Below are 15,098 nucleotides of genomic sequence, written 5' to 3' on the forward strand. Positions count from 1 at the left end.
ATCCTCCCTGTAATTGGAGCACACCCTCCTGGGGAACCACCACCCCAGTCTGCCAAACCAGAGGGACTGTCCCTGATGTCCACACAATGTTGCAGAGGCGTGTCAACCAGGATAGATAGCCCCACAGCCATGGGTGCTGAAGGACCTTACCAATTGGAGGCTCCAAAACCACGAAGAAAAAATATTATTTTTTTTGTTAAGCGGAGGGGCTAGGATTAAATGGCCCGTGGACCGGTGGCATGGTTGGGGACTAGTGCTAAAATGCTGAACCAAAAGACTCGTCCATTAAGATTAAGCCATTGGACATGCCACTTGTAACTTTGTCACCGTCAAGATTTTCGATTGTGGCGCAGTAAAATCTGGAATTCTCCTGTTAGCCACTAGTACTATCGCTAATGTTTATGAAGGTGGCTCCAGGGTACCACAACGCAAGTGAACTGCCCCAGGATGTGTTCCGGGACCATACTGAGACCACCTTGGTTGGTGTAGCACCATAACATCCATCTGACTTCTTTGTAGAAATCTTCAACTACGATTTGTATCCAAGTGGCTTGGTAAAAATTAGCTGAAGTGTGCTAGGATGGAAGCGCCGTTGTCCTGCCAGGGTGCAAAGGGCTGGTCGCCAGACAACCTCAAGATGTCACAGTGAGACGCGTAAGAGGCAGGAAACGAAAACGATGGCGATCTTCAGCCACTGAGATATAATTACAGATTTGCATTCATTTCCTAGCACCATCCCCCCTCCCTCCACTCTCAAGGGTACCTGACCACAGGGGGGACGGGTCTTCACAGATGCCTGCCGAGATACAACATAAATATTTAGACAGAGTACTACGCGCCCCCCACCACCACCACCACCATCAACAACCTCCACTGTGTTGTTGTCCGTGCCCGAGGGCTTTGTATTCCCTCCAGAATGATCTGCTGTATATTTGCTGGGGAGGAGAAGCCCAGTCCCCCCCCCCCCCCACCCACCCACCACTACCCCGGGCAAGGCTATTTTTTATCTTTTTTTTGGCTTCTTTCCACTCGGTCTGGATAATGTCTCACTGAGTGCTCGGTGAGCCAAAAGACAACACCAAGGTCACATAATTCCGTCTTGAGTGGTGCTTCTGTGGAGAGTCCGTCCAAGGATATAAAACCTAACGAGACGAGCTCGTTCCTAGCTGAAAGGTGGGCGCTAAATCTAAAAATTGTACCCAAAAGGTTTCCAATACCAACGAAATCACCATATTTGGTCATTCCGGTAACCCGGTTCCTTGGTTTTATGTCGAACAAGTAAAACTGAACATGGAGAAGCTTGTTCCTTTCGTAGTTGACACGTGACCTGGTGTTAACTTCGAAATTAGCACCAAAATGTTTCCCAGTACCAACCGAAATCTCCTCCTATGGTCACTCTGGCAGTTTGGTTTAAATCAGAGGAAGCAAACCTAATGAGAGGAACTTGTTCCCACAAGAGATGACTAGCTACATTATTTTTGATTATAGATCATCATATAAAAGTGACAAATAAATGCCCAAGACACCAAAGTGTTCTTTGAAAAACTTTTAATACCTTCTGTTGCAGTTTTTCTGAAATAACACCCAAATAATAGAAGAAATAATAATAATAAAATAAACTGAAACTTGCACGTTGGTTCAGAACATTGCTTTTAAACATTTGATGGCTGGCTGCCCTAGCCTATCAACATATTCACTCTAACACTGAGCTAAAAACATTTCACTCTAACACTTAGCTAAACACTTTTCATCTGCTTTAGAACATCGGTCCTCTAATAGTCCACTTTACATTTCATGGCTGACCAGAGTGTTCCATTGGTCTTCTGCGATGGCCAGGTGGCATGAGGTAACATTTTGTGGCGGTGGAATGATGGTCAGCATATCCTCCAAGGGATACCAATGGACATCCTCCCTCAACGGCCAAAAAAAGCAGATTTCCCCCACTCTGTGCATACATTTCACCTGGCAGTTGGTCTCATTCACCTCTTGGATGATCCCTGGGTAGATGTGGCCCTCATACAGCAGGGCACACCATTTACACACAACCTCTGGAGTATGCTATTGCTCTTCTTCTGGTGTGCTGTGTGTTCGATCTTCTGTGTGGTCATCTGTGGAATTTAACTTGAAGCTTTTGAAGTTCGGTTGTACTTTATTGAAGTATTTAACAATGTATTCACGTTATTATTATTATTTTTTAATCAATCCTCATCCATAAATCCATCAAAGTCCTCATCTACTGTATCCGAAATGAACAGCTGGACAATTTTGCCATCAAACTTGCCGGGTTCCCTCTCGTCATTGTCGGAGTCAGTCTCGTTGCCGGGAGGCTGTTCAGGAATAATGCCGGCTTTCGCGAAAGCTCGGGCAACAGTCAAAGCAGATACCTTAGCCCAAGCGTCCACGTGCGAACCATGGATTCATTAATCTTGAATTCCCTCGCGGCTGCTCGATTCCCATGTTCCTCCGCGTAATTGATAGCTTGCAGTTTAAACTGTGCTTCGTAAGCGTGTCTCTTCGTAGGTGCCATTTTCGGGGGTCCTTAGCCAATATATACCTACTGGGGGCGTGCCTTTAGCGCCCTCTTTCACGCGCACGCGCCCCCCAGTAACGTCCGCATGTTGTCCTCAGTCACGTCCGCCTTTCCTCTATATAAGCAGCGTGTTGGCAGGGAATGCTCCCCGTCAGTCAAGCGGCACGCTCATCAAAGTCACACAACATTTACAGAGTTTGGAACTCGGTGCACACATAAGCCGGGCGCCGCATTATAAAGGCAAGCCCCGTCCATTTTGGAGGAAATTTTATACTTTTAATGGTCGGGAAAATACGGTACATCTTGCTCCTGGATGTGAAACAATTTCACCTTTGACCATCGTTCAGAGCTTGGTAAAGGGACATTGCTGTGGGAATATCAACTCCTTGGCTGACAACCCTGTCAGCCCTCCTCTTCAGTGTGCCACCTATGCCATCTGGGGCTCATTTGCCATGATTGGCTTCAAAGTAATTCCAGGTTCCATTTGTAAACCGTTTCATCAAAATTTCAGGCCAAAAAGGGTAAACGTTTCTTCAGGTTTGTATTGTGTGCAGGGCCCATGGCTAAAAAAATGCAATTTTCTCTGATTTCCTTCAGAATGGGCTCCATGTGTTTCCATATTGGAGGTGGTCCATTCACTCTTGATGCCGATATGGTGCAGAAGGAGGAAGGACCCGATTCTCCCTTCATGTGATAAATATCAGTGTGTAAAGTGGGCTGTTAGTGGGATACACCAAAATGAACAGACTGCACTTCTGCACTGTATTTGCAAATATAGTTTTCTGAGAAATCAAGATGGACTACAAATTGGTTGGCAGGGAGGTTCTGCTTCAGGGCCCGTGAGAAAGCATACTGTTGCCTCATGTTGTAGAGATGACGCCTAAACTTCTGGAGCAAAGTGGCAAATGTTACAGTTCAATAAATACAGTTTTATTTATGTAAAGTTAATCATCCCATCGAGGTAGTTGCTGCAACCATAATCCATTTGGACAACCATTCTGAAATAAAAGGAAACGATTCAGTATGTAAAATTCACAATATGTAGAGTAACTAAATTATATCTCAGATAATATAAATTGTTGAATTGAATTACAAATAATAGTTTTTAAAGTCTGAGTAAACTGGAAGAGGTGCAACCCTGTTACTCTAATCTCATCAACAGAGTTGCAGGTAACAGGGTTGCAAATCCGTATTAATCTTAGCTTTCTCTCAGGAGTAGAAGCTAGCTGTTACTGTTGACCAAGAGGACAAACGTATTTATGTAAATAAGTAAAGACAACATTTAAATAACTAATTGTCTTATTCTGATCACATCCATAACAGGATTGCATGAGGTAGAGTGAGACATTCAATCAAGGCTAACTATGTTATAAACATATGAAAAATAGAAGAGAGGACATACTTTTGCTCTGTCTATTCTTTTGGAAAACTGTTTGAGGATGTCAAGTCCAGCGTATCACGTGATTCACTGCTTCCTTCTTCTTCCATGCTAAAAAGGTTACGGTAACAGTGTTGCAGGGTTGTAGACCAATGAGGAGTAGTGATACTTTGGTTGACATGTGAACTGGCTCTGAATGTAAAAACTGCACCAAAAGGGTTCACGATCGGAGTACAATTCCAGCAGGAAGTTGATGGAATTTCACACGTGGGAGAAACAAGCTGTGGTCATGTGATCAAAGTTAATGACTCGGACATTCCGAGAGGAGCCTGCAGGGTAGTCCGTATGTCAAAAGCAGTGCACACCTCAAACTGACTGGAAGAATTAACAGTGTACATCCTGTTGCATTCTAAGACTCATAAAAAGTGTCATAAAAAGGTACCCTCTATCAATAATTTTGGTATTGCGACCACTTTGCACCATCTGTGAAAAATGACAGTGTCACTGCCGACCTCCGTCAACACCAAAGACACCTTTGCCTCCATTTGACCTTGCTGGAAAAATCTGTCAGTTTGAAAAAAATCAGGACAAGATAAAAATGTAATCTCACAGTAATAACTTACTCAAGAATCCTCCTCTGATTTGTCTTTAATTAGCACATTTCCATACATCGAAAGATAATAGCTTCTCCAGAGAAGAGGCGTTCAGGCGGGAGGGATGGGTTCTGCTGCCTCACCGACAGCAATTTGCTTCCACTCCACCTCAACGGGGAGCTTTAGTGTCTTATTAAAGTTGATCAGATATCAGCGAGACGCGGCAGCTGTTAATAGCGACCCTCAGGCTACAATAAACTTTTTCCAAACAGATTGTAGTGGCTTGTGAGACGTCTCCTCTTTTGGTTGTGTAAGTTGGCTCGGGGATACCCAGACGATAATTATGACGTGACTCAAGGACGTTTGCTTGGAAACAAAAGTTGAGCATCTGCACTTGCCAAAATCTAGAGAGCAAATGTACGTTACGTCCATATGCTATGTTCATTGATTCAGCCATCCATTTTCCATACCGTGTACCACCAACAGGAGTGCAAATGCAGAATGTGTATACTTTCACTATCTGATCCCAAACAACGTGCTCGATTGATTGTTGTCCTCTCCTGGCTCACACATGCTTTTTTTCCACTCCAGTGAGATCTGAGGAAATGGATCCTCGGCCAGGCTGGGAATGCCATCATAATGCAGCCGCATAATGCGTCTTCCTATTGTTGCCGCCCGTTACAATCATTTCCCAAGAAAGCCGCCAGCGCACGCCCTTGCTCGATTGTATGCCGCCTCTGGGACTCACCCGTTTCTCTGGCTCACGTGCATTCCGATGATCTGGCTCATTACAGAGAGAGCCGGCTGCGAAGAGGCTCTGCACTATTGTGTTGCTTTTGGGGTTTCAGCTAAAGCCCGTCCCAGGTGGACATTTTTAAAGAATGCTTGCTACATTGTTGTTTTGTTTCTGATCTGTGCCTAATAAATAATAAGGTCACCATTTTCAGTATTTCAGAGGTGTGGCTCAGCAAAAGGGTACTAGCTACAATTTGTTGACTTTCAACAGTTTAAGAAGCCCTGGAATGTTCTCCTCTTGACAGGCTGGTGTCAATCCCAACATCTCTAATGGCGGAGCCCGGCTCCGCCACGTGCCTTGAACGCCTTGCGATGCATCGCTTCGGCTGGCTGGCTGGCTGGCATTCGACCCTCGATGGAAAGCTGGCACTAATTAAGATAGCGACCGATAGCGACGACAGAGAAAAGGCAGGCGCGGCAGCGGCGGGGGAACAAGATAAAGTGGGTGCCTGTTGGATTTGTTCCACTTCATTGTTTCTGCGTTTGGCCAGCCATCCCCCACACGTCCTCCTGTGATTCACAGCAAAGCGATAAAGAAGCAAAGCAAACGTTGCCCTTGGACAGGTTGTGCTATTTACAGTTCTCAGTCTTAACTGTGGCGTGCCTGCAGATGGGAACAGGTGAGGCAAAGCACACCTTCTTCATCGCATAAGAGGCAGCAGACTGTGACAAAGTCTCAGACACGAGTGCGATGTTCTGCTGTCAATCACGAGTGGCCATAAGCGTCCGCGCCACTGCCCCCGGCGGCAACGCTGGAAATAATTTCAACGGAATGTTAATCCTTGACTGGCGGCCCATCAAGCCGAGCCGCGTTGTGACAGCATCCACTTAGGCGACATTCCTGAATGCGCCTCTTGTTCCCCCCCTACAAAGAGATTAGCAGAGTGATAATACAACACCTGTCAGGATTTCATTCCCTACTTATGTCCTGCTTACAGAAGATATGTTTGACACCTTTGGCAAAAAGTCATTTGTCAAACTCCGGGTCTAGAAATGAGATATTCACAGATCGACGACCTTAAAGAACTTCGCCACTGAAAGAAAGTACACATAAGCCTACTGGTGCCAAACATGATTCATCACACTTGTTGTTAGGGGTGAGCACTGTTCTGCAGCCAGTACAGAAATTTTTTAGCACTGAGGTTCAATCCATGCAAGTACAGTACCGAAAAGGTACAGGTATGTAAAAGTCAATTGTCAGGGTTCGAGAGGTGGGAGACGAGAATTACCCCTAAAAGCGTTTGGGTATTGCAGGAATTCCTTTATGCCTTTGTACTCCCACAATGTGTTTTTTTTCCTGAGCGTTTTGGGTAGAGTATGAGTCCATTTCCGTACCCTTAAGTATAATACTCCAAACTAGGGTAACGGTTTTCAGAGAAAAACACAAGTGACATGGCCAGAGAAGCACAATCTTTGAGGGTACCATCCAGTGACAAGGACACGAATGCCCTAAAAAGTACTTCTTTTGTTCATGTTGGGTAGAGCAGGAGTCCACTTCTGACCCCCGGTGTACAATCTACACAAATATACCCTGTAGAGCTAATTAATGGATTTTGAAGTATCTGTGTCTTGTTTCCAGGATGCTTCCAAGCTGTAAAATTCAAGTGTTAAGTGTTTCAAAGCTTAGCCTTTTCGATGGTGGATTATATTCATAAACAAGGAACAGGAAATTAGCAATCTGCCGCCAACTGTTTGGTTGACCCATCCTTCAGGCACCAAAGTGGAATTTAGTTGTATACATTGGCTGTGGGGTGACATAGTCACAGCTGTTTAAATGACATCACATTGTGTAAAATGACTTGATTGATTAGCGTTCCTCAAAGTGTGGTCTTGGGACTTCTGGTGGTCCTCAAGAAACCCCAAATGGTCTAGGTTATCCTTCCAATGCCCTTGTAAAATCCAAGGTCTTCTTTTTTGAAAAATCCACAGTTTAACAAGCTGAGAGGAGCGTGGTCGCCACCTAAACCTTCGGAGACATACAGCTTGGCCACAGATTGACTTGAACCCTCAAGCACGTAAATTGGGATTCGGCAGACAAGTGTGAAAAAGTGGGAGTAACTTCATTAATGTTTGTGTGAACGTTGCCATTGATGCAGTATATTAGGAAAGCAGGGTGTCTGCAGGTTTGATTGTTGATCTCAATGACTTCCTGTCGACCAATCTATGTCAATTCATTTTAAAGCAGGTTCTTGTTTCTCTCTCTTATATGGGTGATTTGTAGAAAGAGAGAAATCTTGCATTGACCAACCCCATTTTCTCGACACCCCAGCTGTGCAGCCGCAATCATAGCTTTTGGATTCCAGTCATGCTCGTCTGCCAATGGCAAATAAACGCCCGCCTGGCCCTTGATGGAGAGAGCCGCCAATGATGGAAATGCAAACGGTGGGGATGGGGGCATGGGGGATTGGGTGGCGCAGGTGCCGCCGGGATTTATCTGGCATCTCCAGATGTAAAATGTGAACCCAGAGCACGGGCGAAGTGTCCAAGTGGGCCGCTTTAAATGCACAGCTGCCACGCTCCAAAATCACACAGTGTGCTCGATGCGGGCGTCAAGCGCCACTTGTTGCGTGTCGCCGGCAAAAAGCGCTGACCTGTATAAGCGGCTTCAAATTAAAAAGGCAAGGCCCGCGTTGTCATTTCAATGCTCTCGCTCTCTGCTCACCTGTGTGAAGCACAAAATGCAGGGGATAAAGGTGGCAGTAAAAAGGGCGAGCTTGGCCTTTTTGTGCTTCCCAAAGGGCATAAGCAATTTTCGGCTCCAGTGAGCAAACTGCAGATCGGAACTATGAACAATATAGAAAGCTCATTTATTCGCATGGCGGCGTCCAGCAGGCTAATACCTGAGACAAAAGAAGCCATTTAGGCATCCGCGTGAGGTATGTCGCCCTGAAAGGAGACTGGCACCAGCCTTATGTTCATCAGTCAAAGGGTGCGATCATTGGCGTCAGTGTTCTGATGAGGTTGCGGGGAGGCATAGCAGGGGAGCCCAATGATTGATAGCTACGCTAAGATAAGTCGCCGCGGCTCTCCCCAGGCGACCGCTCTCTCAGCATGCTAGAGTCGACGGCAAGAAAGAAAAAAGCCTTTCCATTCAGGCACCTTGGGGACAAGGAGAGATGTTGCAGCCTGTCAAAGCGAGGGGCTGGGGGGTGTCCATGGCGACGCCAGATGGATTTGTTTGGACTCCTGCGAGAGTGTCCGAACTCTCAGGTGTGTCGAGGCTTAGGTGGAGGACAAAGAGCAGCCACCCGAGGGACTGCACTGTAACCATCAGCACTGCCGCTCTAATCCACTGGGCGGGAAACAAGTGTGTCCCCTTTGTATTGTTGCGCTTTGCTGGCGTAAATCGGTGATGTTAAACATTTATGGGGATTAGGCCAGTTTAGCTCCATGCCCCAATGCCACCACTGGGGATTTCTGGCACTGCAGATAAGTAAATGTTCACTACTGTGCACGCAAATGCTGCACAGCCACTTACTTCACTCATTGTACTAATTAGGGCCAGAGGATTTTGTGCAAACCAATAGAATATTTCATAAAATCCGCCTCTGAAGCCAGTTACACTTGGCAGCATGAAATTTGGTGGGTGTAAAAACAGAAAGATCGACAAAACAAATCTGAAGTGCTCATACCTGAAAAGAGAGGGCGTCTGCCATTGTAGTTTGAAGCAAAAATCTTAGGTTCATGTTGGCCATTTCTAGTTCTTTCAATATGAAGTCTACCTAGAGATATTGTTCGATTGCTACCAAAGTTGAACCACTTTTACAAGACAGGAGGATGGCAATAAATTGTTAGGTTTAGGAATTTTTTTCATTTAGTGTGGACAGAGCACAGCAGCGAAGTTTGATGACTTGTCATAAAGCACACAACTCAACTCCACAAGGGCAGATGTTGACCAACAGGATCTTGTTTCATTTTTTTCACTCTGTGACCCATCCATTTATTTTCAAACATCTCAAAGTAATTTCTGAACATTTTCCTGAGATTTGCAGGCGCCTTGACAGCACAATTTAATAACGCGACATAACAATGGAAAGCGCTGCCTCGACAATTGTTATCCCTGAGGTTATCAAACAGATGTTTAGGCGGCTTGTCGGCTTAGTAGAATATTAATATGCTAACGTGACAGCACTTTTCATTTCAAAGGGTATAAATATCTTTTTCATCACAAATCCTCTTGTGCTCCTCCACAGGTTCCGTGTGAGTAGGTGTCGACAAGCAGGAGCCGATGCCATGGATGCGCTGAATTTCAGTTACTGGAACTCCTCAGAAGCCAACGACACCAACGCAGCCGAGGAGCACGAGGGGTCCTACAAGACTGTGGAGGTGGTGTTCATCGTGCTGGTGGCCGGCTCCCTCAGCCTGGTCACAGTGATCGGCAACATCCTGGTCATGCTCTCTATAAAGGTCAACAGGAACCTGCAGACTGTGAACAACTACTTCCTCTTCAGCCTGGCGTGCGCCGACCTCATTATTGGACTTTGCTCAATGAACTTGTACACAGTCTACATCGTCATCGGGTACTGGCCTCTGGGCCCGGTGGTTTGCGACTTGTGGCTGGCTCTGGACTACGTGGTCAGCAACGCGTCCGTCATGAATCTTCTCATCATAAGCTTTGACAGGTACTTCTGCGTCACTAAGCCCCTCAGTTACCCTGTCAAAAGGACCACCAAGATGGCGGGCATGATGATCGCTGCCGCCTGGGTCCTGTCCTTTATCCTGTGGGCGCCTGCCATCCTCTTTTGGCAGTTCATTGTAGGCGGGCGGACAGTGCCGGAGAAGGAGTGCTACATTCAGTTCTTCTCAAACGCAGCCGTCACTTTTGGCACCGCCATCGCCGCGTTTTACTTGCCTGTAATCATCATGATTCAGCTCTACTGGCAGATCTCCAGGGCGAGCAAGAGCCGCGTGAAGAAGGATAATCGCAAACCATTGGGAGGCAACGCCGAGCCTTTGTCAGCCGCCAAGCGCAAGAACAACAAACCCAACAACAACAACATACCGCCAGAGAACATAGCGGCCTCCCAGAGCCAGAACACAGAGGACGGAAGCAACCAGCACGATGGCAGGATGCAGAACGGCAAAGCGCCTTCCACAACCACTGCTGAGGGTGAAACCGAGGGCGATGACACGGCGAGGGAGATCTGCGCTGCCGGCGAGGAGAAGGAGAGCTCGAATGACTCCACTTCGGGTAGCGCGGCCGCATCCAACATGAAGGATGAGGAGATGCCGCATTCAGCCGCCAATTCTGCCACCGACCCGGGCCACCCGCTACCCCGCCAACACACCAAAGCAGGCGTCTCCAAGCTGACCTGCATCAAGATCAAGGCCAAATCCCCCAAGGGCGACTGCTACACACCCTCCAATGCCACGGTGGAGATCGTGCCTGCATCAGAGCGGCAGAACCATGTGGCGCGCAAGATTGTGAAGATGACCAAGCAGCCGCCCAACAAAAAAAAGAAGGCAGCCCCATCGCGGGAAAAGAAGGTGACGCGCACCATCATGGCCATCCTGGTGGCCTTTGTGGCCACGTGGACTCCTTACAACGTGATGGTGCTGATCAACACTTTCTGCTCCAGCTGTGTCCCCAACACGGTGTGGACGCTGGGCTACTGGCTGTGCTACATCAACAGCACCATCAACCCCGCCTGTTACGCCCTGTGCAACGTCACCTTCAAAAAGACATTCAAGCACCTGCTACTCTGCCAGTACAAGAACAGTCGCTCTGCGAGGTAGACGTTTCCAAGAGTGTGCCGTTATGCGGATGTTTTGTGTGAATGACCTTTCATCCCACCGTTTCTTTCAATAGGGCATTTCTCCATTACGTCACACGTACTTGCGGGTGGCAAAATCCCACATGATCTCCAATGGCACCACTAGAGAACAAATACTTTGCTATTATTTTACCAAGACAGGGCAATTGGGGGGGAAAACAGGGTAAAAGGCTTGAATTATTATTTTAGCTTTCTTTTCTACCACCGAAGTTTAAATGTGTGAAGTGTCAGGTTAAAAAAAAAAAAAAAAAAAGGTTGTTAACTACAGTCCTTGAAAAAGACAGCCAATGGCAGTCAAAATTTACATTTCAACAGGTAAATTGATTCAGAAATAGATGTAGTATATATTCAAACATTGTTAACATGATGACTTTTTTTTTTACTCTGATTAATGGGACAGACAACCTCTTGCGACAGTGAACTGGATAGCTGGCGGTAGAGCTGATATTAGCTAGCAGGCAAGCTAGCTAACAATCGACTAACTAGCTACTAACTAACTAACTAACTAACTAGCGACAATCCAACCAAACATTTTATACATACCTGTGAGAAAATGCCTTCCAAAAATCCAATGATGGAAGGTTGGCTCCTTGTCTGTCACTCTGCCATCGCGCGCAGCCACCAGGCATTCTTGTGATCTTCTCTGTACAACTGTTACAATATCCACTCACCTTATCCTCCTAGGATTAATTTAGATTAACTGAAAGGAAATTCAAATAATCCCAAACCTTTTCGGGCATAATATGCAGCGCAACTCGAAACAAGTTTTAGTCATCATTTCAGTTCTGGTCTGCGGTAGTCACTCGCATTCCGCCACCCGCAAGTGCCCTGGCGCCGATTGTTTACAAACATTTAGAAACGTGCCGTAAGTAGTCGTAGCATCGAGCGGCTCCGTGTCAGGCTACAACATTTTAGAGCTCCACAATGGGACAACAGGGTTGCCTGAATTTACAAACCTCACGCGTTTTAGGTTCAGTGACAACTCTTGTAGATAACTGTACAAAGCAGCTCCATACTTCACCCGGAATCTTTCCCACGGATTTCCTCATCATACCCAAATGATTAAAACTGGATCTTTTTTCCCCGTTTCTATTTTTGCTTGGCTTCCAGTCTGCAATGACAAAACACTGCTTGCTACATTCTACAAACTTGACCATTTTTGACGGCCGTCTCGAGTTGTTGTTTTTTTAACAGCTCTTAAAAACTGGTCGAAACAAATCGATGATGCATCCCGGCCTTCTGCTCGCTCAGCTTTTTCTTTTTCGATTGACACGTTAGCGCTGACAGAATCGTTTTTGCTGACGCCAGCTAATAACATATTTATGCGCACCTGTCATATTAGGAATCTCGGCAGCGTCTAACAAGTAGCTGGAGCTCAGAGCTTATTAGTGTTTGTTTTGGAGTGTGTGGATCAATGTATATGTGTGTCATTGCATAGTGTATGTGTGTATGCTGATGCGTGGTTGTGGGCTCCAAGTGTGGAGTTAAATTCAGATCACAGCTTCACCGGCTCGTGATTTAAAAAGGGCTACTTTCTCGTCTGTATGTCATACAATCACATTATCATTGGCATCATGTTAGCATTTTGTGTACATAACCTTCCACACAAAAAAGTTCTTAGGATGCACACTGCCCACCGAGCACGTCTCAAGAGTGTGGTCAGGGGTAGGAAATTAGCACATTAGCATATACATTTTACAGCCAGAAATTGGCCCCATTACATGCTTAACTAGAGCTTATGCATGCTCACTGGTGGAAGTAAGCGCAGCATTTTGCATTTCTATCCACTTCAACGCTTTCTTGGACATACATTAAGAATAGGGCATAGTACAGTTTAGGTAGCATGTCCTCAACACGTGGCTGAAAAACACATTTTTTAGTCATACACTGCCCCCTAATGCTGAGGCAGTAAACAAAAATGTGATTAATTTAATCAAAGAGTAGCATTATTCCACTTGCCAGGAGGCTAATTTAGTCTTTTTTCTTTCTTTGTGGACTTTCCTACTAACAATGTGGCTGGAAAGCAAGTTTTCCAGTCACATGCTGCCACCTAAAGGTGTGGAGGACCCTATAAAAATACTTCCATCCATCCATTTTCTTTACCACTTATCCTCACCAGGGTCGCGGGCTGCTGGAGCCTATCCCAGCTATCTCCGGGCGGGAGGCGGGGTACACCCTGAACCGGTCGCCAGCCAATCGCAGGGCACACAGAAACAAACAACCATCCGCACTCACATTCACACCTATGGGCAATTTAGAGTCCTCAATCAACCTTCCATGCATGCTTTTGGGATTTGAACCCCGTTCCTCGGAAAAGTGGTGAACTGGAACACTTTTAGTCAGTATTTCCATCTATAAGTCTTCAAAGAACCTAATAAACCCTGAGATTTGGGAAAGATTTGGGGGGAAATGATTGGAGACTGGTAGAAAAGCTATCATGTCCGTTAGTCTCACAAAATGTGATTAATTTCATCTAAGTGGTGACAGGAGTAACATTATTCCACTTACCAGATTGGTAGATTTGTCTTTTAAACCGCCTTCACGGCTTCTTGGAGCCCCCAGTTTTGATATGCAGCTCCCTAGATTGCATGGACAACCACAGACATAAAAATGACTTTTTGTGGAAATTTGTGTAAAACTGGGAGTAAAGTGACAAACAACATTTCTTGTAAGCATTTGCTTTTATTAGTCTTCAAATAAACTAATAATTCTCAAAATGTAAGCAAGTGTAAAATGTAAAATGGTAGACAATCGTGGCTGTTCTTCCTGGACATAGAGCATGACAGTTTAGCTAGAATTTCATTTTCCTCAGCACATCTTTGGGAAGCACATTTTCTAAAACATAATTCAATACATTAAGGTGGGGATAATAGTAAAATCACAGCACTTACCCGACAGTCATTTTGTCTTTTTATTGTCTCTTTATGGACAAACTTCACTGTTGGAACATGTACAAGTTTAGCTAGCAAGTCCTTCTTCTCACAATGCGTGGAAAGCACACGTTTCTGCTCAGATGCTGCCCCCTAGAGGCGTGGAAGACCTTATTTAGAAATGAATGGGGGCAATTTGTCCCATTAGATTAGAAAAACATGCAAATTAAACAAAATCAGGATATTGGCTAACAGTATATTTTATACATATTGATTAAATTATTTCTAAATAAATAATTTCATCAAATAAATCAATAGATACATTAGATACAAAAAGAAAATCAATAAATGTTGGCTTTGATAGTCAGAAATAATTACAAATGATGTAAAATCGAGATTTAGAATAGAATTGTAAATAAAATCAAGAGAAGCATGCATTTTAAATCAGATTGTAAAATTAAAAAAAACTCGTTACATAAAATTGGTGGATATTTGAGGATTAATATTATTTAAAATCAAAATGTAAATTAAAAAAAATACAAAAATTGAAGAGACGTATTTAAAATTAGATATTAAAATACAAATAAATCAATCAATAACTTTGATTTTGAGGAATATTTGAAGTTTAGTTTTAAAAAATGGAAACATATTAAAATTGAATTTCTTTAAAATGAACTAAATTAGATACTTGCTTTGGTATCAAAGCATAATTAACAATTGGGTGAAAAAAAATCTAAATTGGCCAGCTGTTAAAAAAAAATACAATAATACTAAAAGATAGCTTTGAGGATTGATGAAAAAAAATACACTTAAAAATTGTAAATTTAAAAAACAAAATTCTATAAATAATGCCTTTGACAGTTGAGTATTGGTCAAAATGTATTTGAAATCAAAATTTTGAATACAACATTATATCGATAGGATACTTGCTTGGTGGACTTGTCGAAAGGTGGTAGCACTGCTGTTAAGAATGAATACGGTTGAATAAGGTTCTTGCCAGCGTTCCAATCTGGTCGTCTAAGTGTTCCGGTATGGGAATTACGGAATATACCCGCTGTCATTCCACGTTGTCGCCATCGTCGTATTCGTCGTGCCGTCAGAGCTAATCGGGCTCCTCTTCACACGGCTTTCGGCAAAGGGCTACAATCCTCTCGCGTG

At 44.6% G+C, this 15,098-nt stretch overlaps 1 protein-coding gene across 2 annotated transcripts in view; it reads left to right on the plus strand.

Annotated features, from left to right (window-relative positions):
* Positions 1-14,532, plus strand: part of chrm2a (cholinergic receptor, muscarinic 2a) — a 46,332-nt gene extending 31,800 nt beyond the window's left edge. For both annotated transcript variants that reach the window (XM_061668097.1, XM_061668098.1), the window contains one exon: positions 9,490-14,532. In XM_061668097.1, the coding sequence (XP_061524081.1) occupies positions 9,530-11,032 (1,503 nt within the window). In that variant the 5' untranslated portion in view covers positions 9,490-9,529 and the 3' untranslated portion in view covers positions 11,033-14,532. The remainder of the gene's footprint in view (positions 1-9,489) is intronic.
* The last annotated feature ends 566 nt before the right edge of the window (positions 14,533-15,098 follow it).

Source organism: Phycodurus eques, chromosome 22 (assembly GCF_024500275.1).
Source record: "Phycodurus eques isolate BA_2022a chromosome 22, UOR_Pequ_1.1, whole genome shotgun sequence".
Classification (NCBI taxonomy): domain Eukaryota; kingdom Metazoa; phylum Chordata; class Actinopteri; order Syngnathiformes; family Syngnathidae; genus Phycodurus; species Phycodurus eques.